Source organism: Carassius auratus, unplaced genomic scaffold (assembly GCF_003368295.1).
Source record: "Carassius auratus strain Wakin unplaced genomic scaffold, ASM336829v1 scaf_tig00020605, whole genome shotgun sequence".
In the NCBI taxonomy this organism is placed as follows: domain Eukaryota; kingdom Metazoa; phylum Chordata; class Actinopteri; order Cypriniformes; family Cyprinidae; genus Carassius; species Carassius auratus.
This window is the reverse complement of record NW_020525038.1, coordinates 15,060-40,982: the sequence shown is the minus strand read 5'-3', so window position 1 is coordinate 40,982 and position 25,923 is coordinate 15,060. Positions and strand designations below refer to the sequence as shown.

The 25,923-nt window shown below is 37.7% G+C and overlaps 1 protein-coding gene across 4 annotated transcripts in view; it reads right to left on the bottom strand.

Annotated features, from left to right (window-relative positions):
* LOC113076508 (POU domain, class 2, transcription factor 2-like) overlaps window positions 1-23,464 on the bottom strand; it is a 47,399-nt gene extending 23,935 nt beyond the window's left edge. For 3 of the 4 annotated variants that reach the window (XM_026249201.1, XM_026249200.1, XM_026249199.1), the window contains exon 1: window positions 23,069-23,462. In XM_026249201.1, the coding sequence (XP_026104986.1) occupies window positions 23,069-23,171 (103 nt within the window). In that variant the 5' untranslated portion in view covers window positions 23,172-23,462. Of the gene's footprint in view, window positions 1-23,068 lie in introns of all 4 variants that reach the window. The other variant, XM_026249202.1, reaches the window with a different exon arrangement.
* Window positions 23,465-25,923: the final 2,459 nt, after the last annotated feature.

The window sequence follows — 25,923 nt, the reverse complement described above, 5'->3', positions numbered from 1 at the left end:
AATACACACTTCAAACAGGAATGTATCACAAATTCAGACCGCAATAGTGTGAATTAAATATACCATCCAGTGGACTTTAACACCATGCACCTGAGTAGTATTTCCAAGGTCAAAATGTTTCTCTGTACTTATAAAAACACTTCAGTAAATGCAATTTAATGCAATTTTAATAAGCTTTTCAGCTCATATTAATCATCTGTGTTAGTGTATTGTGTGTGTTTTCTCGACCTCTAGCTGTGTGTATGTGTTTTGAGTTCATCTTAGCCACACGTATTTCTAAGAGTGGATTTACGTAAATATATTTGTGCTCGGGTGTGCGTTAAGCCTCTCTGGCGGTGAGTATTTTGTATTTGTGTGTGTACGTGAGCATCTCTGGGTTGGTATTTTGTATTACTGTGTGTGTGCGCGCCTCTGCGTCTGCCGTCTCAGGAGTGTATATTATATCCGATACAGTACCTCTTTCGCGCACCACATATTTCTGGGCCGATCGATACCTCTGACTCCCTACAAGACAATAATCGCTCCTCTCGCCCCCCTCCCCTGTATGGCTACCATTATTACCACCCTCCCCGGGGGGAACGCACAAAACAGGGAGGGAGGCCGATGCTTCCACCCTTCCTCCATCCCTCTGTCCATCCACCCCGACCCTCTGTCCTTCTATTATTTCCCTCCGACAGGAGGAGTCAGTGATGGAAGGATGGAGAGGACGACGGGCAAAATAAAGTGGCAGGAAGCATATTAAGATATGAGTAAATGCAGGACGGGTAGAGAGACAAAGAGAGGAGAAGAAAAGTGAGTGCAGGTGCATTGTGATCTTACAATAAAAGGAGGGAATGACAGAAGATTTACACAGCTGTCACCTAATAAAGGATAAGAGGGAAGGCTCAGACGTGGAGAGAGGCAGCGTATAATTATGCCCAAAATTTACAGAAATCCAAATCGTACGCCAAGTTCAATGAGCACCGAGCCATTCTGAACGAATCCCATCTGGGGGACGGTGTCTGTCCCTGACAGAATCTACTAAGCAACTAAACAGCATGATGTATGTGTTATGGGGGACGGCAGATTGCTCGGTGTATAGGTTTATCGATTGCACTGGACTTAAATTGGCTCTCAATTAAAGAGAACACTTATTTGACCTCTTCCTTTCTGCCTGCGCCGCACGTCTTTCTTGCTTTTCTTTTCTCACCTGCACATCCATCTCTCTCTCACATGCTGAGGCTACGACCTCAAACCTGTTCTGGCCTGCTCGTCCAACCTGGAGGCCAGTCCCTCTTTCAATATCGACTGGATCCTGCAGAATCTTTCACCCGTTATCAATCCAGTTAAAACTGCGGAGATTAATTATTAAGTTTATTTATTCAAACACTATTAATAATATAAGCAGACACAACACCTCAAGTCGAGGCGGACAGGAAGAAGTGCGTGAAAAGGGAGAGAAAATGTGATGTGCATAGGGGTAGTAGTCGTAGTTGGAGGGCTAAAAAAGGTGGAGGGAGAGGAGAAGGGAGGGTTAGGAAATTGGTCTGGCTAGCGGAACAGCTTTTCACCCCTCTATCCCCCCTCCACCTCCACCCTCCCCTTCTCTCCCCCATTCTGCTTTGTATTCTGTGGAGATGACAGGGAGAAAGCTTTATTGCTCCGAGTTGGTATCGATCGGGGCCCCTCTCAGAGGGTGCTCAGACCCGCGCATATTGGAGGCACTTTTGCAACGCCTTCAACCTCCCCCCTTGTCTCTCGTTTCTTCTTCTTCTTCACATTTATTTCTTATTCTGCTTTCCTTTCTCTCATGCATTCTTTTTTGTGTCATTTATGCGGCCTGGGGATTCAAAAATCACAGTTTCAAGACGCTTCGGGTTGTATTTACCTGAGCGCTTCTTGCACGAGTGCAGCGGGGAGTCGAATCAACAGAGGGCCTCACAATTCAAACATGGATGAATACACACAAACTTACAGATCTCTTATTCCCTCATCCTCAGCCTAATTTCTTCATTCCCATCTCTCTTTTATCGTCTCACACACTTGGTTAAGCGCTGTGTTTCAGTGAAAAAGTGACAAGAGAGACAGAAATCTGCAGGCAGCTACATGCTGCTCTCGAAGGATCGAAAGCTGCTTTGTAAGGTAGGTGTGTTGTCTTTGGATAGCGCCGCAGCGATGCTAACAGCACCTCAGCGTCGGGAAACATTAGGATGGCTGTGTGGAAATACACTGACTGACAATTCCCCTGAAGAATGGAGGGAACGGAGAAATAGAGGGATAGTTGAATGGATGAAGGCCCCCTCTACCCTTCGCTCGTGCCCTTGGGCAAGGTTTTTCACCCATGGTTCCCTGGGGTGTGTTCAACCTCTTCTTCTGTCTTTCTGTGCTGTTCGCCGTCCATTTTGACCGCGGCACCTGCTCTTCTTTCACGTTATTTAACCAAACTCCATTTTGAATTGTGAGGCTCATGGCCACATTCGTTCTCGGACGTCGTCCTAAGCTCTGGCTGTACAAAAAAAAGGTAGCCACTCTGCTGTCTAATTTTACCTCGCCCTCTCCATCAGCCTACCTTTCCACCGCCTCAGTGCCACTTATGTCCACTCACCAAATGACACACAAACACCCCCATCCCCCCCATCCATCCATCCATCGCTCGCCCGCTCTCTTTGTTGCTACGACGTCGGCTATACGGTCGTCAAGCATGGCAATTTTGCCAAAATCACAGTGAGTGTGTGTATTTGAAGGGAAAATGGCAAGATATGTGTTTTTGTGTTAAAGATGTTGAAAGGGGAGCGCACAATGTGGCTTAAAAGTACTTTGTGAAGTCACCTTTTGATTTGTAGTGTGTTAGGGAACTGCATTTTCGTTTAAAAGGTGCAGACAGAACTGAAACAGATCTTATTGTGGACAAAAATAAAATCATGTCATAAAAACTGTATAAGATAAATCGATACTTTAACCTGTTAAATTATGACATGATACCATCTTATTCAAAAAGTATAATCTTAAGAACATGAATCAAAAATTACTTTGAAGTCTTTAATGACTTATGGAGTTTATTTAAGTGTATGCCTACTTAAAAAATAATAAAGTCTTCAATAAATGTCTTGAAGTTACAAACGGATGTATACACCAGCTGTACATTATGTTGATGTAAGGAAAACATATGTGAACATATCGACATTTTTGTATAGTATGTTGTTAAAGTATTCACTGTATTCACACATACACATCGACTACTATATTTTAAAAAGTCAATATTATTAATTAAAATATTAGTTTTAAATATTTTAGATGTTAATTTTACAGTATAACCTACATATAATTTATTATTATGATCATTTATTATTATTATTATTATTATTATTATTGTTAAACGGTGTAACCTTAAAATTATATCTATAAAATTATAAAAACAAACACTACACACACACACACACACACACACAAATCCATATTAGTCTGGTGATTTAAGATCTTCATCTATAAATGACTTATCAAAGAACTGTATCAGATATTTATGAATAAATATATCAAAAGCACATTAAGTTATTTTGTGTTTTTTTTTAGAAGTATTCACAAGGATATTATATTGAATATATATTAAATATTTGAAAATATAATTAAAAAAAAAAAAATATTTAAAATTAGATTTTATAACATTTTACATTTAAAATAATTATACAGTTTAACCTATTAATATTATTTATATTACAATATAATTTATAAAAATATTAATAACTATTATTTTACATTGTAACCTGTTAAGGAAAAAAATACATTTGTATTTACATTAAAAAGGTTTGTTCTTTAGTCTGATTTCTTCTTTAGCTTTGTGTCAGTGTCTGCATGTGTGTGTGTGTGTGTGTGTGTGTGTATGCACATGTATGTATGTGTGGTGTGTGTTGATTGCTGGCTTGTGGTCATGCTGGGTGCCAGGGTAGTGAGGTGCTGGGTGAGTGGCACATCACCAGCAGAGAGAAAGAGTGAAAGAGAGAGAAAAACGAGGATAGGAAGAGAGCTGAGAGGCTTTGGAGAGCGCCGGTCCCCCGGCCGACCGCCATTTCACACTGGTGACCAACACAAATTGGATCAGGCCGTGTTCTCATTGCACCAGCAAAAAAATCAGACGCACAAAATGGCTGAATCTCCAGTACCGCAATACTGGACACTGGACCACTGACTACTGGACAGAGGAAAACATTTGTAACACAAAGTCAACAGTAAGAGTGTAGCAAGACTATATTAATATAAGAATATATTAATGCAAAGTGACATGCCACAATGTCTTTAAAAACAACATGAAATGCATAATGTGGAAAAATATTTCATATTAGGATATTAGAAAAGAGAAATAGTAGGCAGGATTTCATTTCATCCATCGTGAGGATTTTTGACAGTTTTAAAGCAATATAAGTGGAAAACTGAAAGCTAGACTCGAACTCTGGTTGCAAACCAATCTGCGTCTCTGACAGACTTGATTTGATTAGTGCTGTGGAAAAACATATCATACTGTGATATTCCTGGTTAATATTGTTTTCCCCATCGATGCTGCCCTAAGTTACATCAAGTTAATCAAATCACGGGCAGAGAAAGTAATGACAGATTCTACTTTTTTTCTCTTTAAAAACATGCACTGATGAATTGTGCAAAATAAGACCAGAGGGCATTTATTAATAAAGTAAATCAGAGTCGATATTGATTTCATGTTGTCTTTAACACATGAACGCTATTATATGTAGCATTAACCTGACAAAGAAACAGATTCACCTGCATGCTTAATGATGCTCATAACATCATTCAAGTTGTCTGTGCTCAATGCTAAAAAATTAGGTTCAAATTTAGGTTCATATTGAGGATTCAAAGCCCACACAATAGTCTGCAAAAAAGTTTTTTTTTTTTTATCCAAGGTCAATGTTAGATTCAATACATACTGAACAATATATATCATACCACATGTGTAATCAACTCAATCAGTACAGTGAAATCAGAAGACTTCTGAGCCAAATTCACTTATTCACTATTGAAGTCGAAGCCATTTATAATTTTCAGCTATTTGTGAATGGCAAAACAAATAATAAACTGCAAAGCAAAGACTGTTCTGTAACTTTCTGATGAATGTAGACTTGACATCTTTAGCTCTTTTAATCAGACAGAGTAAACCAGAGCCAAAGTCAGAGGAATATAAATGTTTCACATTTTTGCTAATGCACACTTTGCGTATTTGTTTATGCGCGAGCATATGTAGTTCTGGCACCACGTGTTCGGCGTGTTTACACACTGAGAGCGGGGCACATGGGGCGATATCTCACGGCAATCGATGAGAGGGGGAGCGGAGGGGGGGTGGAGGAAAAATCGGTAAGGAAAGCAGGTTATCTCCCGTCATTAATGGGGGGGAATCCCGGGTAGGTGGGCCCTGCGTGTGTATATGTGTGTAAGTTGGGGGAAGACCTGGATTCATTGAGAAAAAACACAGACTGTTTGGCATCGGGAGAAAGCAGACAATTATCTGTATTGATTAAATCCAGCCAGCCAGCAGGCTGAAGACAGAAAACTATGACTAGATCAATAGAGAGAAGGGGAGAGAGAGAGAGAGAGACACACACACAGAGACAGAGAGAGAGGGAGGACCGCTGTGTGTTTTGTTGGGATACTGCAAATAGGTTGTGAGTTGGCAGAAAAAAAAGCTAAGTGATGCAACAGTTGTACGAAGCAAACGGGACAGAACAAAGACAGCGGTGGACAAAGAAAGGAGGGCGTTTTGTTAGGTCAATGAAAGGGTAACATGAAAAAAAAAGTTGTTTTGCTCTTTCCGTCTGTAATTTTATGTGACTTAAAGCATCTGAAAAACTTTTTTTAATCTTTAAACTAAAAAAAAAAAAAGTTTGAGTCACACTCAAAATGAATAAAAATGGCTAAAAGCCTTGAAATTGTGACATTTCTGGAAAGAAACTGAGATATGGTGGATTAACACAAGTTTTTCAGGCATTTTGCATAAATGCAGCATTCCACCTCATGTATTTGATGCTAAATAGTAAATCACTGCTGAGCAAACAGATGGACAAAGTGAGGGGTCACGGTTATTAGTGACAACATGAAGCCAGACAAGCAGACAAGAACTAAAGAAAGAAGTGTGTTTGGGTCTCCCACTGCAGTTGTGTGCTTTGTACTTTCTTTAAAAATACATCTTGTATGATTAAACTTGAAAGCAAACCATACTGTGCTAATGTGTCTAACAAGCCACTTCAAAATCAGCAACCAATCACACACACATAAACAGCTGGACACACATATTCAATTATGGCACACTCCAACATTGTGGTGCACAAGTCCGGCCTGATTTCTCTCTCTCTCTCCCTCTCTCGCTCTCTGTCAGGGCATGCGTGAAAAACAGACAGAGAGAAAGAAAGAGAGAGAGAGCAGGTCTTTCCTGAGCTGTAAGGCCTGGGAGAAATGGAACTTAAATGCCTCTCACTGGCTCTCAAACTCCAGTTGCCTTTATTGATGCACTGGCCTACTGCCAACCAGAGGCCTTTTCCACTTCAAAGGGTCCACGTTCACACACAGATTCAAACACACACACACACACACACTCATCCTCAACTGTGAGCATGAAATGCACTCCAACCTCTATCTGTACTTCAGGCCTATATCCGTGATGTCCACCTCCATGTGTAATCTCAGATATAAAAAAGGGCACTCAAAGTGCGATTCAATGTGCAATTCAAACCTCTATCTGTCATCTGAAAGTCTATAAAACCCCATCTACTGTATACTGCAAGCGAGCGGCACCGCAAATCTAAAACACTCCTATTATAATCGAAGCGGTATCGAAGCGCAAAGTGATTGGAGTTTGTTTTGATGCTTGTGGGGATTAGAATCTGATTTAAAGCTTGCAGTCATTCAAAATCAATTCATAGATAGCATTCTTTAGTATCCACTTTGAAGATCTGAATGGATTTGAATAGGATTAGAACTGGCACTGGTTTCAATTTTACAAGGAGTTTAAAGAGATTCAAATTACTTTTGAAGTTTGCAGTAACTCAAAGTTAATTATAACGTTAGAGTGATTTAGATTTGTTTTGGAGCTTTAAGTGTTTCATATTTGCAGTGATTCAAATTCATTTCAACATTGTGGTTATTCACATTCAGTTTGAAGATTATATTAATTGAAATTCGATTCAAAGCTCTTATTCAGTGTTTTAAACATGCTTATTTGCACTTATGTTTAAAGAGAATAAAAGTGTTTAATAGTTCAAATTATGAAAATATTTATAATATTCTAAAAGGAAAATAAATCAGCATGTATGTTTTCTGTGACTTACAATTCAGGTACAAATGATTTATTCATATTGCAGTACTTTCCTAGAAAATAAAATTAACCATGTGAAAATGTTAAATGAAAAATGAATGAAAAATAACTAAAGATGCATGAAATAACATGCATTAACTAATGCATTTGTTTCTCTATTATTTTTCTCTAAGTGCAATAAAAAAGCTATTGAAAATGCATAAAAGCAGCATGTACATTTTCTGTGACAATCAATTAACAAATAATGACGCATAATAAAATACTTCTCTAGAAAAAAGTATTCTTAATGTAAATATTTGAATGCCAAATGAATGCTAAGGATGCTTGCAATAACATTCTTTTAGGTCAACATGAACGATTGTTACAATAAATGTACTTCTCAATTAATGTATAAATTAATAAATAAATCTGCACATTACTTTTTTATTTGTTTGTATCTAGATGCATAAAAATGTGCTACTGTAAATGCACAAAAAACCTCAGGTACTTTCTCTTTGGCTTAATAAACACCTTTATAATTTATGACATAACTGTTAAGTGACAACTTGTCAAGATCAGTAGAAATGCTCCTACATTTCAGTCCCTCTCAGGCTCTACAGGTCTGAGATATAAACTCTGCGCTGTGTGGATCCCAGAATTCACAAATGTCGATATGTGTCTAAGCCTCAGCCTTTGCATTTCAATGCAGTTTCTTTTTCATTATTTATGACTCTTTTACCCACATCAAAAAAAAAAAAAAAAAGCATGGGCCTACACCTCCACACCTATCCCCATAGTTACCAGCCTCACAAGTCCTGTATATGCACAGAGAGCCCTCACAGAGCACATATCATATACAGGAGTATGTGTGAGTGCACGTTTGGACATACATGTATGCACAATGGTAATGGGCTTCCTGGTGTCCTGGGGAGGAAGTGTGAGAGGTGAGCGTCTCTCCATGCCCCTGAGAATGGAGTGAGAAAGCAGACTACCGCTGAGTGTGAACTAGCTGGGACAAGATGCTGTCGTATCTGATGGGACAATGACAGTCTGCATATGAGGACATTATATAGAAATATAGAAAAGGGTTTCAGTTTTCTATATTTTATCTTTGCCGAAGGAAAAATATACCTGATTTCCTGCACAAAGGAGTTCACATAGTCACAAATGTTATTTATATTTTGAGTTACAGTCATTTGAATTCATTTTTTTGTAGCGATTCATGGTCAATTATAAGTGATTCAGATTCATTCACGAACATAAAGTAATTAAAAAAGTGAGTCATTCAGTGGTTTGCCTCTTGCACTGATTTGAATTCGATTCAAAGCTTTCAGTGTTTCTGCTTAGATTTGGAGCTTCACGTGATCACTAATCTTTTTGAAATTAAAGAGATTTGAATGATTTGAATTAATTTTGACGTGATTCAAAGTCAATTTGAATGTTGAAGTGATTCTGGTCTATATGTTTCTTGCAGTTATTTGAATTTGATTCAAGGTTGCATTGATTCAAATTCAGTTTGACACTTGCATTAGAATTCATTTCAAAGTTTGCAGTGATTCAGATCTGATTTTGAGCATCAAAATGGTTATAAATTTCTTTAAGTAAGAATTTTAGAGTGATTTATTTATTTATTGTGTGAGGTTTGCAGTGATTCAAAAGCAACAGGAAATGTTGGAGTGAATCGTTTTGGAACTTTCAGTGTTTCAAATTCAGTTTGTCACTTGCATTGATTTGAATTTGAGTGAAGCTTGCAGTGATTCAAATTCGATTTTGAGCTTCACATCATCACAAATGTGATTTAAATTCAAAATGGAGTTTGGGGGATTCAAATTCATCTTAAGGTTTGCAGATTCTTACATTGATTCAAATTTGAATTTGTCCATACAAACCATTTCATTTAGTATCACAAATGTGCATAATTGACCTTAGAAATAGCAGAACCTTAAAGGCATAATTCTGTCTTTATTTACTCACCCATGTTCCAAACCTGCATGAATTATAATCTTATGTGGAACAGAAAGGAAACATTTTGAAGAATGTTTGAATTGTTTGTGTCCATAAAAAACAACACTGGAATTCACAGACTTTCACTGAATGGACAGGGGGAAAAACATTTTTCCACACAGAAAAAGTAAAGTTTGAAATGACATAAGGGTAAATGATGACTAATGATGAATTATAATGATGTATTAATGACTTGTTAATTTTTCATCATAACATTTCTTTGTATTACATTACTCTTTTCCAGGTTTTGAATTCCAGATGTTAATGCCCAATATCCTAATATTTTTCCATCAATCTATGAGTAGTTCTGTTTGTACCTGCGCCTGTTCCATTGTCCTGCTTTGGCCCATCATCCCCTTTTCCTTATGTCACTATCGTTGGACAATAGCCCTTACTGAATGTCCCCACCACTGCAGCTTACACTTAATGAACAACAGCCTACCTACCCCCCCACCACCATCATCCATCTATCTACCCCCCAACACCCCCTCCCATCCACCCCTGCCCACAACCACTGTTGTCCACTGTTCACCTCATCCATAGTAGACAGTATTGATTTTCAGTGGGGAAAATAAAAAAGGCCATGAATTTTAATGCTTTCTCTCTCTCTCTGTTATACCCCCCATCCACCTTTTCCTCCACCCTTCTCCTGACCCATCCCTCTGTTATGTTCTTTCCTGGGGGAAGGATAAAGGAGAGGGGGATGGGACAGTCAGGGAGGGGAGAGGTGGAGGGGTTAGTGGTGTGGCGTTGGGTCATTTCTCATTTCCGAACCCTGGACGGTCACCTCCCCCCTTCCTGTTAACTAGCCTTCTTAATACGGGAATGCTACAGATGCAAACACACAAGGACCTCACTGGACGCTCTTCATCAATACGATGTCTGTGACTCTATGCAACCTTGTGTTTTTAGTTAAATAAATGAATAATCTGATTAAACAAATGCATGTTAATTAAGAGTTTCTAAAGCTTAAAAAAAAATTATAAACAAGTTTTCATTTCATTTAAATGGATTCAAAGTAAAAAAAAAAATTATAAGACTTTTTTTTTTTTGGCAAAGATAAATTACATTGATAAACAAAGTGACATTTGTGATGTGACAAAAAGGGTATTTCAAATAAATACCATGCTTTTGAACTTTCTGTTGCCAAGTAATCCATAATTGAAAAAGATTCAAAAATATTAAGCACAAAAATATTAAGAAGCACGTCTGTTTTCAATATTTAGAAGAAGATATGTGACAGCTAAATCAGCAAATTAAAATGATTTCTGAAGGATCATGTGACACTGAACACTGGAGTAATGATGCTGAAAATTCAGCTTTACATTATAGAAATATATTCAATTAGAAACCAGTTATTTTTATATTATTTAATAATATTATTGTATTTTTGTTCAAATAAATGCAGCCTATGTGACAATCAACTGACCCCAAACTTTTAGCTTCTGCTAATAAAATAATAATAATAAATAATAAAAAGCTATAGGTATAAGTCAATACAATATATTAGTAAACAGGCAGTATTAAATGCATTCTTAAGCACAGCATACACAATATACACTATGCTATATGACAACTTGACAACTCATTAGCATTTTTGTGTATTCATGAGACTTTTCCAACAATAATTAGACTGGAAATGCTCTAGTATTCAGAATTACTTAAACATGGACTCCCTGCTAATGACACATGGTCATCACTGGTGCTCAAATAATATAAAAGCAGTGAAAAGGACACACACAATATACAGTACCATTTCTGCAGGCACATAGCCTTACAGTGAGTGACATACTCCAGTTTCCCAGCATTTACACCTAATTGTCATCAGTGTAATTTCTGACAGATAAATAAAGGAGCGAGGAAAAATGTTCAAGGTAGGACACATGCGGTGAGGCATATAATTCTGACAAGCACATCTTTTTGTGTTATTTTCTGTATGTGGTTTCTCACCGCCTTCTAATATAAAAGCCGAGAGGATGGACGAGAAATGGACAAAATTGAGGGAGTAAAAAGGGGCTTTTAGGGCCGAAAGCACAGTTGGTGTGTGTATATGTGAGCTTGCATCTGTGTGTGTGTGTGTTAAAAAACTGCATCTACAGATTATAAAAACACCATCATGTTTTATTTCCTTTTACAATTACACAGTGAACTATTATCGTCACCTACGGTAGAGCATTCAGACAGTCGGTTGTCATCAACAAATTTTAACAATGTTCAGTAAATATTTTAATGAAGTTTAACTAAGTATACCAAAAACTCTGAAGACTGTGCACATTTCTGTAATTTACACTACATAATAATACAAAAAAATGTATATATCATGTCCTTGAGATTTCTGTCTGTTCTACAGCTAAGTGACTTCTGATACCGAATTAAGAACTCATGCATTTAAAATGTGACAAATTCGTTTGGACCCAATCTCAATCTCAAATTCTGATAATCATTCAATTACACCATACAAAGAAAGGACATTATAACAACATTAGCACAAAATGGTTTAGTGCAAAAAAATATTCCTTGAGTTGATGTTCAAATATATCTGGATTCTTATTCACCCTTTACATTGGTCTCTTCTCGATTCAACGATTCATGCGTCTCTCACCTCCACCTCTCGTGCCATTCTGAACCACACCGAGGGAAAACATATGAATGCATGTCTGCTGGGAAGCTAATAATGACACAATGGTGCGTTTCTTTGGCATGTTTTCACCATCTGTGCTTCTGTGACATGCGAAAGGTCATTTGCTGTGTACTGTGGTATTTATTAATAGCCAAGTGTTTTGTGGTTCATTCAGGTTTGCTGTTATTCTTGCGTGTTTTGATTAATCTTGCGAGAGCTGCTGGACTCATAATGAGGATTTGAAATTGAGGTCAAACACTTTCGAAATGCATCAATACATATGTCAAGAAATTCTATTGGAACGTCATACAAGGATTCATAATGGATACATTCAAAAACGCATAAAACATCAAACATACCACAAGAATCATGCATTTCTCATCAACTCTGGTTAAATTAAGCAACATAGTTCATTATATTCAAATCAACCACAGTTGATTTACTTGAATATTGGAGATAAATTTGAAAGGCAGTCTCAAGGATATATTGCAAACGACATTATACAATGGGCAATATCTCCATATTCTGGAAGCACTTTTGGTGGACATCACAATGTTGGTTCATTCAGGTTTGCAGTTATTCTTGCGTGCTTTGATTAATCATGTGAGAGGAGCCAAACTCATATTGGATATTTGAAATTGAGGTCAAACACTTTCGAAATGCATCAATACATATAGAAAAATTTGAACATCACAAAGACACATCTAATGGATACGTCATGTCACTAAAAACACACAAATTGTTATACGCATCGCAAGAATTGTGCATTTATTCATCATTGGGAACTTTCATCAAGTCTGTTAAATGAAGCAGCACAGGTCATTATATTCAAAGCATCCAGTGTTGATTTACTTGGACTTTTTGGAAGGCAATCTCAAAAATCTACTGAAAATGACATTACAAAATGTCTAATATGTGGGGCACTTTTGGTTAATGTTAATGTTGGTTAATTCAGGTTTGCTTTTGTTATTGTGTCTTTTGAATAATCTTGCATGTGCTACTGGGCTCATAATGAATATTCATCATTATGCATTTTTATCAGCTATGGTTCAAATAAACACATGTAATCATATTCAAACCAACCACAGTTGATTTATTTGGATTTTGGATATAAATTTGGAAGCAATCTCAAAGATTTAAGGCAACAACGTAAACAGTTTTGGGTTCCTCAAATAACCATTCAGTAAGAATGAACAAAAAGAACAAAAAAGAACAAATCTTTTATTAATTTGAGGAATATTTTAATAAACGACTTTCTTAAAAGTAAAAGTTCTTTGTTGGGATTGATGAAAAAAATTTAACATCCATGGAAACTTTCCATTCAATAAGAAGTTCTTTAAAGTGGATTCTTTATATTTTTTTAATGTTCTTCACATAAAAGAAAAAGTGGTTCTTTTAAGAACTGTTCACGGTTTTTTGAGGAACCAAAAATGTTTTTTAAATGACACTGTTTCAAAAAACCCTTTTTAGAACTTTACATGTTCTTCATGGAACTAGTGTTGCTTTCATCAAAGAAAATTGTGACTAAATATTGTCATCAACAAACCTTTATGCCATGACGAAAACAAGACGAGACACAACATAAATGCTGGTCATGTGACAATTGACTATAATTAAATGTATAATGCAATATTGCTGGCGGATAAAAACGAGACAATGTAGTTTGCAAAATAAAAACTATTCTAAAATGTCTTCATTTTCAATTGACCAAAACAATATGAAATGAAATGCTATAACGTTAAAACGATGTGTGTACTTCTAACATGTTTGTTTGGTAAAAATAAATGTTGTAAATTCAAATCAGAGCATCTTCAGTGTCTGGAATGGATGTATTCTTGAGTCTAAATGGTAACAATAATATAATAAAATAACCTTGTTTTAAATAGGTTTGGCTAAAATAAAAATTTTGGTTTTGTCTATACTATATAGACAAATACCCTACTATATGGACTGGGTTAAATAGAATTGCATTTTTAAAAAGAGACTAAAATAAAATTTTCAATGACTTAAACTAGACTAAATGTCATCAGTTTTCGTAGACTAAAAATTGACGAAAGTAGTCATGGATAATTCTGACTAAAATAAGACTAAATTGCTCATACTTTAAGGTGACTGAAACTTGACTAGACTAAAAGGAGTATGAAAGTGACTAAAACTAATAAAAGCTAAAATGACAGCTTCACACAAAGACTAGCTTAAAACTAAAATTAAAACAGGCCGCCAAAAACAACACTACATGGAACCATAGATGCCAATGAAGAGTGCATACAATGTGCTTGGAGACACTTTTGATGCACATCATAATGTTGTTTGCAGTCCAAGCACATGGTGCATTAAGACACAAGGCAGAGGTTCCCGCTTCAATGCAAGCGGCCCGCGAGGCCTTGAACTTGAGACAGCGGGCGAGTCAATAAGAAAACAGTGCTTTTAGAAAGACGGGACGAGATGAAAAAGAGGAAAGGGGGATGATGAGTGGCTGCATGTGAATTAAAGGGGGCACAAGAGAGGAGGGGAGGAGGGGTAGGGCTGAGGTGAGGGTCAAGGGTCAACTTGTCAACCCCCACTGCCCCTCATGGGCAGACAAAGGGAGGCGCGAGGGGTCAGAGTGCACGGCTGAATGGACAACTGGCGAACACACTCCAATCTGGGGTATCTCTTTAGCCACACGTAGAAAAGAGCGTTTTTCACACTCGCAGCTCATCCTTTTGAGGCTGTTTGAACCGACTGAGACATTCAGATTCCTTTCAAGGTCTCTAAAAAGAGAAATTTGAATACACAGCCGCCCTGACAAGAGTCTCCTTTTCAAGAGCCGCTCTGCAAGTTCACGTATGCACGCGGGCTCTTTTGAATACGCTAATGTGACTGAAGATTTCCTTTGTTGCCCGTACGTTACGACTCAAAGAAAATGATAACAAATCTCCTTCTAAATATAATGCAATACACATGCATGATTGCACGTCACAACTCCCTTATTATCTTAAAACATGCATCGCTGCCGTGCTGGCAGAGGTCAAGTCCACTTACGGTCAGAGCTACGCTAGCTATTTATCTTATCTGCGGGATTAGCCGGGCGGCCTGTCAGGTAAACCACACCCCGCACCAACTGCACAGTTCCCGTGGTTACCCTCTTGGGTAATCAGAGCAGGATTTCTTTATAAAATTATGCAGCTGACCAGCATGTATACTCACCATATTCATCCTGCATATGGAACAGGGCAAGATGGATAGACGTAGGGAGGAGCAGAAGTGATGGGGTGGGTCACCTGACCTAGTTATTCTTCACAAATACATATTATTCATACATACACAAATCAGAAGTGTCATCATGAGTAAACACAGAAGTGCATTAGGAGATTGGAAACATTGCTTTCTATATGCCTCTGTCAGTGCTATCATATGATTTCATTTTTTAATTTTCAAAACAAATAACATGATTTGCATCAAATTAATCATATATATATAAATATTTGCACACAAAAAGTGGCAAAAAGTGAAGTCAATATAAGGTTTGTTTTAGTTCTATATCATTAAACATAAGCTGATCACTGCCTACACAGTCCACAGCATTAGATTTTACAATAGAGTTAGTAATTCTTTTTGAACTAGGCAGATTCAATCTGCACCATTTTTAAATGTTAATCTATGCATACTATCATTCAAAAGTTTAGGGTAAGAATTTTTTTTTTAAGAAATTATTACTTCTATTCATCAAGTACACACTTAAAATGTGTTAAAAGTGAGAGTAAAGAACTTCATAATGTTACAAAAGATTTATATTTAAAAACAAATGCTGTTTTTTTTTACTTTCTATTCATCAAATAATCCTGAAAAAAAAAAAAACCTATATCACGGTTTAGGTTCAGAATTTGAAGAGTTCAAAGTTAGAAGAGTTGCAAGACCTCAGTTCTGACATGCAGAATGGCAAATAAAGAGTTAAAGGGACAAATATAGAAGAAAGATGGTTGTAAGACAGTAGATTAGTTTATTTCAGGATCAAAAGAACTAAAAGACCAAAAAAAAAAAAAAAATATTTGAGTATAAGAGGACATACAGGAAAAACAAGAAAATGAAGTGTTGAACTCAGGCACTTGTGCTTGTGTCGAAATTTAAACATGCACCTTGACCTAACAATGTGTATGTGCGGGACAGGCTCTTAGTATTCCATTGGACACCCTCGGATGTGTTGAATTTTCAAATGTTTTAAGCAAAAACAAAAACATACATATTTTATTATTATGAATTTTTTTTTTTTTTGATAGAAGTTAGAAATTCAAAGGAGCTCCTCGCCAATCTTTCCATGAATATGTGGACTTGATTGGCTTTCTATCAATTCATTTGGCCACATGCAGTGTCAAAAGTGTGAAAGAGTACATGCTCTCATTGTGTGTGAATGTGTGTTGCAGGAGAGGGGTATAGGGTAAAGATGCGGTTACTTTGAGAAGATTGAAGCATAAAAGCACTCTGATTTATTAAAAGCTGCTGCTCACGCCTACCTCCCTCTCTCTCTCCCGCACCATTGTTGCAATACCCCCTTCATTGTGTATACATTGTTGAGGGATATTAAATTTCTCCCTTCGAACCCAACTGTAACCACTACACAGCCACGGGGAAGGGCAGCACGTCCCTGCGGTCCAAACACACACACAGATACATGCACGTGCTCATTTTCATACAGCTTGTCCATCAAATTAAACTGGGCGGTGAAAAACCCACCCAAAACTGGACACTCTCAGTCCAGGAGCTTGTATGAAATGCAGGGCAGAGGGACAAATTCAATCAAACATGCTCTGGTTGTTATGAGTCCATGTTATTACTTAAATGGCCACATCACGGGCGGCTGGTCAAATGTAGATACTTGTGAAAGACATGCGTACACACTCTGAAACCTGCACAGTGAGACCAGACCAATCGATAAAAGTTTAAAGGCGAATATTAATTCAAGCAAGTTAAAATTTAAAATCAATATGAATGTGTACCTGATTGTTTTACGCTCCTCTTTACACTCCACCGGCCCTCTGTCTTCATCTAACACATTTATTCTTTCTGCCACTCAGCATCTGCATGGCGCACAGCTGAACAGAGGGCTACGGTCTCTTTCTCCTCATAACAAAATGTGTGAACTCTTGACTCTTTTCCTTCAAAAGAGCGGGATTTCCTTTGATAAGGGCTCAAAAAGTGGCAGTGAGGTGGAGAGAGAAAGCAAGAAGGCGAAATAAGAATCTTGTAATGATGCATGTGATTTCAAATGGGTAAATGTGTATCTGTGAGTGGTGAAATCTAATTCCTGAGTTTAATTAAGAGACAGTAAGACCCTGACCTCAATGACAAGCCCTACGGTTATACACACACTGCTTCCAGAGAAAGAGATATTTACAATCTGTTTATAAGGCAAAGATATTTGGTATTTATGAACATACTGTACAAACAACTAAGATGTTGGATGATGCTTCTCTGGTTTCTAACTGGTCTAGTTATTTATACCAGCTAGGTTTTCAATTGGCTAAACTGTCTTGGTCATGCTTATTTAGGCTGGTAGACCACCCTAGAACAGCAACAAACCAGCTTGACCACCTTAGGTCAGAAACATAATTAATGCTAAACTTGAATGTGAATGCATGGCCAATGCACAGCAAGCACGTAGTCCATACATACTTAACATGCGTAGAAATATTGCAGTACCTTAAAGATTTTTTTTCTGCTTTATGCTATTATATTTAATTGTTAGAAAATGTTCAACTGGAAAACAAAAGCCACATTTTCAGTGTGGATCCCGTTGGATTTGCATTGGATTATGAGTTCAGATAAATTTTGCATTCATACACAAACTTCCATATATTTCACACACATAATATATTTCATGCTATAGAGGTAGGTCATCCAACACTATTAAAAATAAATGTTACAAAATGTTTTTTACAGTTTTGCCATGGCATAGAAGAACCATTCTGGGTTCCCAAAAAACAGAACCATTTATTTTTAGTGAATAAACAGCTTGAAAATGTGATTTCTAGACGTGGGCGGGAACTTCTGCAGTTCTGCGCAGCTTTCTTCTGTGTAGATATCAATTCTATGCTTTGCATCATCAGCTAGGCATGGCAGGGTATAATATCACTGTCACAGCCTATCCTGGTCGCCCAGTAAGTTTGTTTAATTAATTAAATACTTTTTAATTAAATATTTTAAACATTAAAAGGAAAATAATAATCTATTGACCTGAGTATATGATATAACTTTCACGCGAGAACAACTGGAAAACCGAGATAATAAAATACATACTTTTTTAAAAGTAAATAAAAAAACTAATGAACAGAAGATACACTGATTCTTATTCAAAATGTAACACAAAATTAGCGATTTTAAGCAAAATGTCCAAGCTCTTTTCTTCCATACAATGAAAGTAAATATGGACCAAGATATTAAATTTTTTTTTTTTTTTTTTTTTTTTTTTAATTCAGGCTGTTCCTCAGATTAAACTATCATGTGGTTTTAGAACAAATGAAGCTTCTACGAAGCTTTTATAGCACTTTTGTTAGCCTATTTTAAACAACTCTTGGTCACTATCCACTATTATTGTACGGAAAAAGCAGCAAGAATGCTCACCAAAAATTATTTTTGTGTTCCAAGAAAAAATAAAGTGATATAGGTTGGAATGACATAAGTTTAACTTAAATTTTGATGTGGACTATTTTTTTAAACTGGAACTGTTTTTTTCCAAAAAGAGGGGAATGGAAACATAAAGGTACTGGTCACAGTTGACCAGCGGGAGTGTATTAACATGGCCGTACCATGTAATTTGGTTTATGAGTCTGATAAAGTCTATCGAGATTGTGATGCCTTGCTCTGTCTGTACAATATGACCACCGGATCCCATTTCCCACGGTTGGGCTGTAATAGCGCTCAGTGTGTTAAGAGCTATCAGAAATCGGCCAACACACTGTCCCTCCAGCGATCATTATGCATACGTCCTCGCCTACACACCAGGTAACTCAAACACACACCAGAGCATGAAAGAACCACTTGGCCCTGTCAGATATGGGGTATTGGAGACCGAATGAGGTCCATTTAGTCGGCAGTGGTCTTGATGGTGGTCTCCATCGCAGAGGTGAGGGCCAGCACAGAGCAGAGAGTGTTTACCTACATCCCTTTATTACCATCTGCTTAATGGCCTATGAATGTCTCCATGGATACTCAAGAGGGAGAGAGAGATGGATGGAGGGACAGAGATGGCTCCGATCGGAAAGGTAGGCTCTCAACAGGGAACTCTTGTGTGAGTGTGAGTGCGTTTGGCTTAATGCATGTGTGTGTATGTGTCCAGAGATACTTAGTGCAATGAGTGCAGTATTTCAAATGATTTCAGTTTCCTGTAAGTGCAACATCAAAAAAAAAAGGATGCAAACCAGTACGTGTGTGTGTGTGTGGAGGGTAAGCCTAGGTGTCGGGATGGGGAAGAGAGAGGTGGTTTAATGCAATAAAGCATGTTGTATTGACATCTCTGTTGTGTCTATTGATTCCCCATTATGTCCCTAACAAACCCGGGTGGACATTTTGTCATTCGCAATCACGTTAGCACTGGGACTCGCCGACGTTTCTGCCCAAATCCGATCTATACACACACACACACACACACACACTCATGCTCTCTGGCTGCGGACAGCAGGGATGATCTTCCTTAATCAATACCTGTTTGAGGTTAAAACACTTTACGGCACATCAAACTGTAAATCTGTATCAGTGTAAACACAGTTCACCTGCGCAGACAGACCACGACGGAGACACAGACTGACCTGATCGCATTTGACCTTTGACCTGAAGCACACCCCTATCTTCTCCTAAAGAGCTGCTACTTGGATTTACACAGCAACATTAAACTATTTTGAGGTTTTGTCGCAGTGATGTACAAAACTAGAAAAAAGACAGCACAAAAAAGCACAATGCAACAATGTGGTTCCTTATCATAGCACCAGGAAAATAAGGCCTGAAAATAATAGTGGACCTGTTACACATCTGTAGCATTCGCTCCCTATAGCTAAAAACACATTACACAATGAGGCTACATGTTTGAGTTAACTAGTGAAATGGATTATATTTATCTAATTATATTACAAATTATATTAGCAGCATAATACACACACACATATACATATATATACATATATATATAGTGCATATCAACTTTTTCCCTTAATTATATTTTAGCTTGCATGGACTCCACCAGTTACCATGGCCAACATCATGAATGTCTTCTATTTTAACTGAATAGTACAGAATATTTCCTTTTTTCCCAAATTTTCTTTATATTTTTGTTTAATAATTTTCATAAATTCTAAAACTTTTATCAACAGGTTTTTTAAATATTTTGTCAGACTTTTGGGCTGACCAGTACATCTTTTACAGACAATATGAATATGGATGCTAGTTGAGGGATAGTACATTTATTTTCTGCTTTCCTTACAGATAAACACTATTGAGCGCATTGGTTTTATTAGCTACATTTAACCAAAGCTTAGCTGAAATGACAGATCAAATGTTTTGGTGGTCTGCATAGCATTTCTTTGTGAGAGTGTGTTACACAATGTGATGAAAATCTGTGAATTTTTTGACACATACAATTACAGGAAAGTTATCACATTAGCAATTTAATGTTTACTATATGAATTTCTGGAACTACTAAAAGGACCGCTGAGGCATAACCAACAGTGCAGAATCTGTTAGAAAATAAACGCTTCCTAACAGCCTCAGCCCTCGAAGTTACATTATAAATATAGTGTGCAGACTATCCCAATCTCTGACAGTAAACACACAGGGTAAAAACTGCTAGATATCTTCATGGTCATCGCCAAGGAAAAACCTAGTAAAAACTTTGAACCAACGCCCTCGATAGTGTCTATCATCTGTAAATAAGTCTGAACACAAATGTGGTTTCCTCACCCAATATAGAGATCCTTTCTGGCTCTTCCTCTTGTCACTCTGACCTCTGCAGCATTTAATGTCAGCTGTGGCACCTGGTGTCCATTTTGAGTCTTATATTATCAAAAAAGAAATGAATCTTTGGCATAATTTTAAAAGCCGAAAAGGTTAAAGTCTTAAAATCAAGTGGCAGCCAAACGCCAAATAAATACAGCTCTTTTTTTCCCATTTAGTGAAATTATAAAATGTGACATATCAAGTGGTAATGTTATTCCATCACCAGACATTAAAAACGCTAATTAGCACACACACACACAAAAAGCAAATTCTGAACACAAGTACACACACCATCAATAATAACATGAAACCACCATTAGTACCTGTACAAAATTAACTTGCTGCACAATTAGTTGTTCACTGTAATTTTTTAGGCTTGCCATTTATTTTTAACATTGTTTTTTAATGTAAATTTAAGCATCAATGTCTCTATCATTTTCAGGAATTATGCTTCCTAGAATCCCCCTATCTTATTTTTTCCCTCAATATTCTCCAGTTCACTAGACTTCTGACCTAAAAGACAAATCCCAACCAAACAAGCAGGCCAATCCATTTTAACACTACCTGCATTTCAAGAAAGCCCATCACCATGTGGACCCATTATGTGGTGCAGCTAATGAAAGCTTAACGTCTGGCTCTTTGCTCATTTAGGCGCCAGTTAGTAATTAAAGACTCGATCTTGCTCTCATTTATCGCGGTATAAACCTTATTCAGTGCAGACGCCATATTTACTTTTTGTGAAGAAGCAGCTGTGAGGTATGTTTGGTTATTTCGTTTTTAACTTTGTCCCCAATCGTTCTGCAGATGCAACAATGAAAAAAAGAAAAAAAAAATATCCACAAAACTCTGGAAAACAGGAAAATTAAACTTAAACTATATATGCATAACCTTATGAGCGGACTCGGTCTCTCAGCCTCTTTTTGATAAAAATAAATAAATAAATATAAGCATGTCCTCCACTTTCAATAAGGTCTATGTTGGATCCACATTTTAGTATTTAGCTCTTACATGAAACAGATAAAAACGGTGCTAACGCAAAGTTTTAAATCCCTTATTTACATTTTAGTCATTGTGTGCTGGTGTAGGCCTATGACATGTGTTTAAGGTGACACGTGATCTATAAGTGGCGCATACGTTTAATCCATCTGCTGGTTGGAAAATTTCCACTTCGTTGAATGCAAAGACGATGCGCGCACACATTGCGCGCCCCCGCCCCCCACTAATGCAGTAGGTTACTTCAGAACAAATACTCCTTCTGCAAGGAAAACTATGATTTTTTTTCCCTTTCAAACCGACGAGAAGCTTTCTTGGTAACACTTCGCATTACAAAGTCATGTTACAATTTTCATGCAAATACAATTAATTACTGTAATAATAATAGTATTATAACAGACTCCAAGCAACTCCACAAAACATAAACAACTAGGCCTACACGTTGTTTATTTGAAACACGAATACAAATATGCAAATTCTATTAAAAAGTCTTGACTAAAAATAAAAGTTAGCTCTGCCATTTCAAGGCTTCAGAAGCCTAATATCTTGGTTAAATTGCAGTCGGGTATTGATGAGTGTATTTTTAAATTAAATTAAGCCATTTACGTTATTTAAGCCTAAAGTGAAAGCACTTAAAATCGACAAAAACATCAACAAATAAAGTGACATCCAGTCTCATTCTTAAACTTGTCGTTAAATTCACACACTCGCTCCGTTTCCCCCCCCCCCCTGCTGTCTGCTTGTATCGATCTCGGCGGAATCGATAAAATACCATGAATATTCCCTGAACCGGTCGTGAGAAGAGTCAGACGGCAGATGGAGAAGCAGATACGGGGAGGACAGAAGGATGAAAGAAGCCAAAAGGGGCCGAGACGAACCATTCAAACAAGGGCAATGATGGGCAGACGTCTTTTCAGCTCAGCCAGCCTTCAATTAATGCACCCTCAAAGTGGAACCATATATATATATATATATATATATATATATATATATATATATATATATATATATAATACATAAACAAACAGAACTAAAAGGATCTGAACGTATTTTGTAAGCTACCAAAATATGTAGGCTATTGGGGCTGAGCAGGTGTTTCGGCTCCACGTTTAACTTTTTTTTTCCCCCTCTCTCGTTTTCTTTTCCTTTTCAGTGGTGAGGGAAAAAAGAAAAACTGTTACCGACATTAACCAGAGGGAGGTAAAGGTATCTCTTACCGGAGTTCCCGGAGCGCAGAGGCAGCGGAGACTTGAGTCGCCAGGCGCTGAAATCAGGAGCGGTTCTCTGAAACACCAACGGCACCGGCAAGGGAACAAACATGATCCGCTGTCGGCTGGGCTTTTCTTCTATGGGCTCTTGTATCTGGCGCTTGTCTTTGGGTTCTTTTCCTTTGGTTGCTTTTACTGTCAAATAGACTGTGTTTTGAGGTTGTTTATTTTTTTGGTAATAGTTTTTGGTTTAAATTTCTCAAACTATCTTTACATTTTTGGCATTGTGCCTCTCAGTCATAACTTCTTCCTCAGGGATATCTCGGACTGACACACAGACGGATAGCCGGAATCTATCAAGCAGTCGAAATAAAGTCTACATTTATATTAAACGTGTTTTGTTGTCACTTAACGTTTGTTGTCGCCTTTCTAACAGCTGCTTGGCTGAAAAATCAGTTAAACTAACCTACAAATTAGAATTAAATGACATTTAGACCTACGCTGGCAAATGTCGAACCGTTGGTTGAAACTGTGAATTTTTAAAATTCAAAACTCACTTGTTGTCCTAACTGTCATAACGTTTCCTGGGTTTTGCATATCCCGCGCGAGACCAGGTGTGCGGCCGGTAAACGTCACAATGGCCTTGCGCGCGTCTCGATCTGGTTCCACTTTGGTTTCGCTTTTTTGAACAATTCTCGAGTCAAAATCGTGTTCCCTTTAGTACAAAAACTATTTGGTTCAAAACAATCAAGTCGCGTTTGCTGGCTTTAAAAAGGTTTACAAAGGTGTAACAGGAATATTTCGTTTCTCTATTTGGTTTCTAGCTCTCGTACTGTTTGGTTTACCTCGCGCACATTACATGCATTTCAAGCAGCATTTTTTATCGTATAAAATATAATAGAATCGCTTAGTAGCCTATATTTAAGTAATGACCACGTATAAGGCTGCGCAGCGGCTCGATACGGTCCCCCTTCGATTCCACTCACGAGCCGGTAATTAAAACGCAATCAATCGATAGCCTAAATAAATTAAGGAGCAGCACTGCTTGTGCACGAGATCTTAAAACTGAACGAAAAGAAAACAAAACGATACCCGTTAAGCGGAATTCAGCTCTTTGGCTCTGTCCCACCACCATCCGTCTGTGTGTGCGTAGCCTATGTGTCCGTTACGATAGTCCCGTTATCTGGGAACCCCGGTAGCTTGCGAGCTCTGTCCGCCTCCCGGTACGAAAGCAACACTGAAACGAGAGGAGCAGCCGCTATACTCCCCCCGCCCCCCCTTCTCTCCCTCCATCCATACCTCCCTCTCTCCCCATCCCCCTTTTTTTACTAATCCCATATAAGGCAAGCCATCCTGCGTATTGATCGCTTGATTACTCTTCATTATGATGAGTCTGATGATCGCTGTGGGCCGCTGATCGATAGGCTTACACACATTCACCGAGTGGCTTACATCAGGTGATTATATCCTCATCTACATGCAGGTAGGCTGTATGCTGTTTGTGGAAAAGATACGAGCGATATAAACGACCAGGGAGAAGCCATTGATATGTTATGGTGATTATTCAACGTGGCGGATTATACAGTAAACAAGCAACAAACAGAACCCGATCATCGCTACCTCTTAAAAGTTTCATTTGGTCTATTGCTAGTCTCAGGGTAGCTCATCTCTCTTTCTCTCTCTCTTTCCGACACACTGAATGCTGTCAGTAATAAAGCTACAATCTATGCCGCGCACTTACACTCCAGATTATTGCCGACATAGATTTTTTAAATAGAAAAATCTATACGCTAAACATCGCAGTCAATATGGGAAAAATCGAAAGCTCAGCGCCTGATCCCCCCCCCCCCCCCCCCGAACATACACACACACACACACCATCCCAACTCACATTCGCCCCAATCTTCCTGTCTCTCTCTATCTATACGTCTATCTGTTCTACTATATCCAAGGTGATATAGATCAATTATGTGTGAGCGTTTCATAAGAAAATAAGACAAATACTCAATTATCAACTGATTTGAAACATGCAATAGGCCTAATAGCTATCTGATTAACCAAATATATAAAGCATTACACACGCCATATTTTGTTCAAAAATATATTTTCCTGCAACACAACAGACTCACAATGGTTCCTTGAGCTTTATTGTCCCCAAGCACCCCCTTCATTTGACAGATGACATCCGCGTGTCCAACGAGCGAGAGCGGGGAACGAAAAAAAGAAGAAGAAGCGACAAGTTGTCCTTCACGAATCCCCCTCGCCTGAAAGGCCACGCGTTGCGAACCCCCCCATCCAAACTCCTTCCAGACAAAAGCAATTATTTCTTGTAGAATATAGTGTGTTTTGCGCGTCTATAGCGCGGAGAAGGAAGAAAGGTGTGCAGACTGAAACACTGTTTCCAAATATGACATTTCCATTTGGTTACATTCAATGGTCAGCTCATACTCCACATATCCCTTAACACCAATAGGAATTTCAATGGCCATGTCATCATTAACTCAAAAACTACTGCAAATGTATCATGCAAAACAGTTTGAGCAACTGTTACAATGTATAAGGTAAAAACAAAATAAAGTCACTAATAAAATTATATAACATCATTTTTTGACAGGCATTATTGCTGCCATCATTATCATTATTCAATTATTCAAAAAAAAAAAAAAAAAAGTAAATTAAGGAACTTGTTGATCAATAGAAATAATCATTACTTAGTGCACACATAAAAAGAAACTTCCTCCTGTGTGTGTCTGGGTGGGTGCACCAGACAGTGATAGTGAAAGAGTTCATCTTTAAATGGCAATGTCATGTTGACAAATGCGTTGGTTGAATTAAATTCCCTCTCATCAATAACAAGGCGCCCC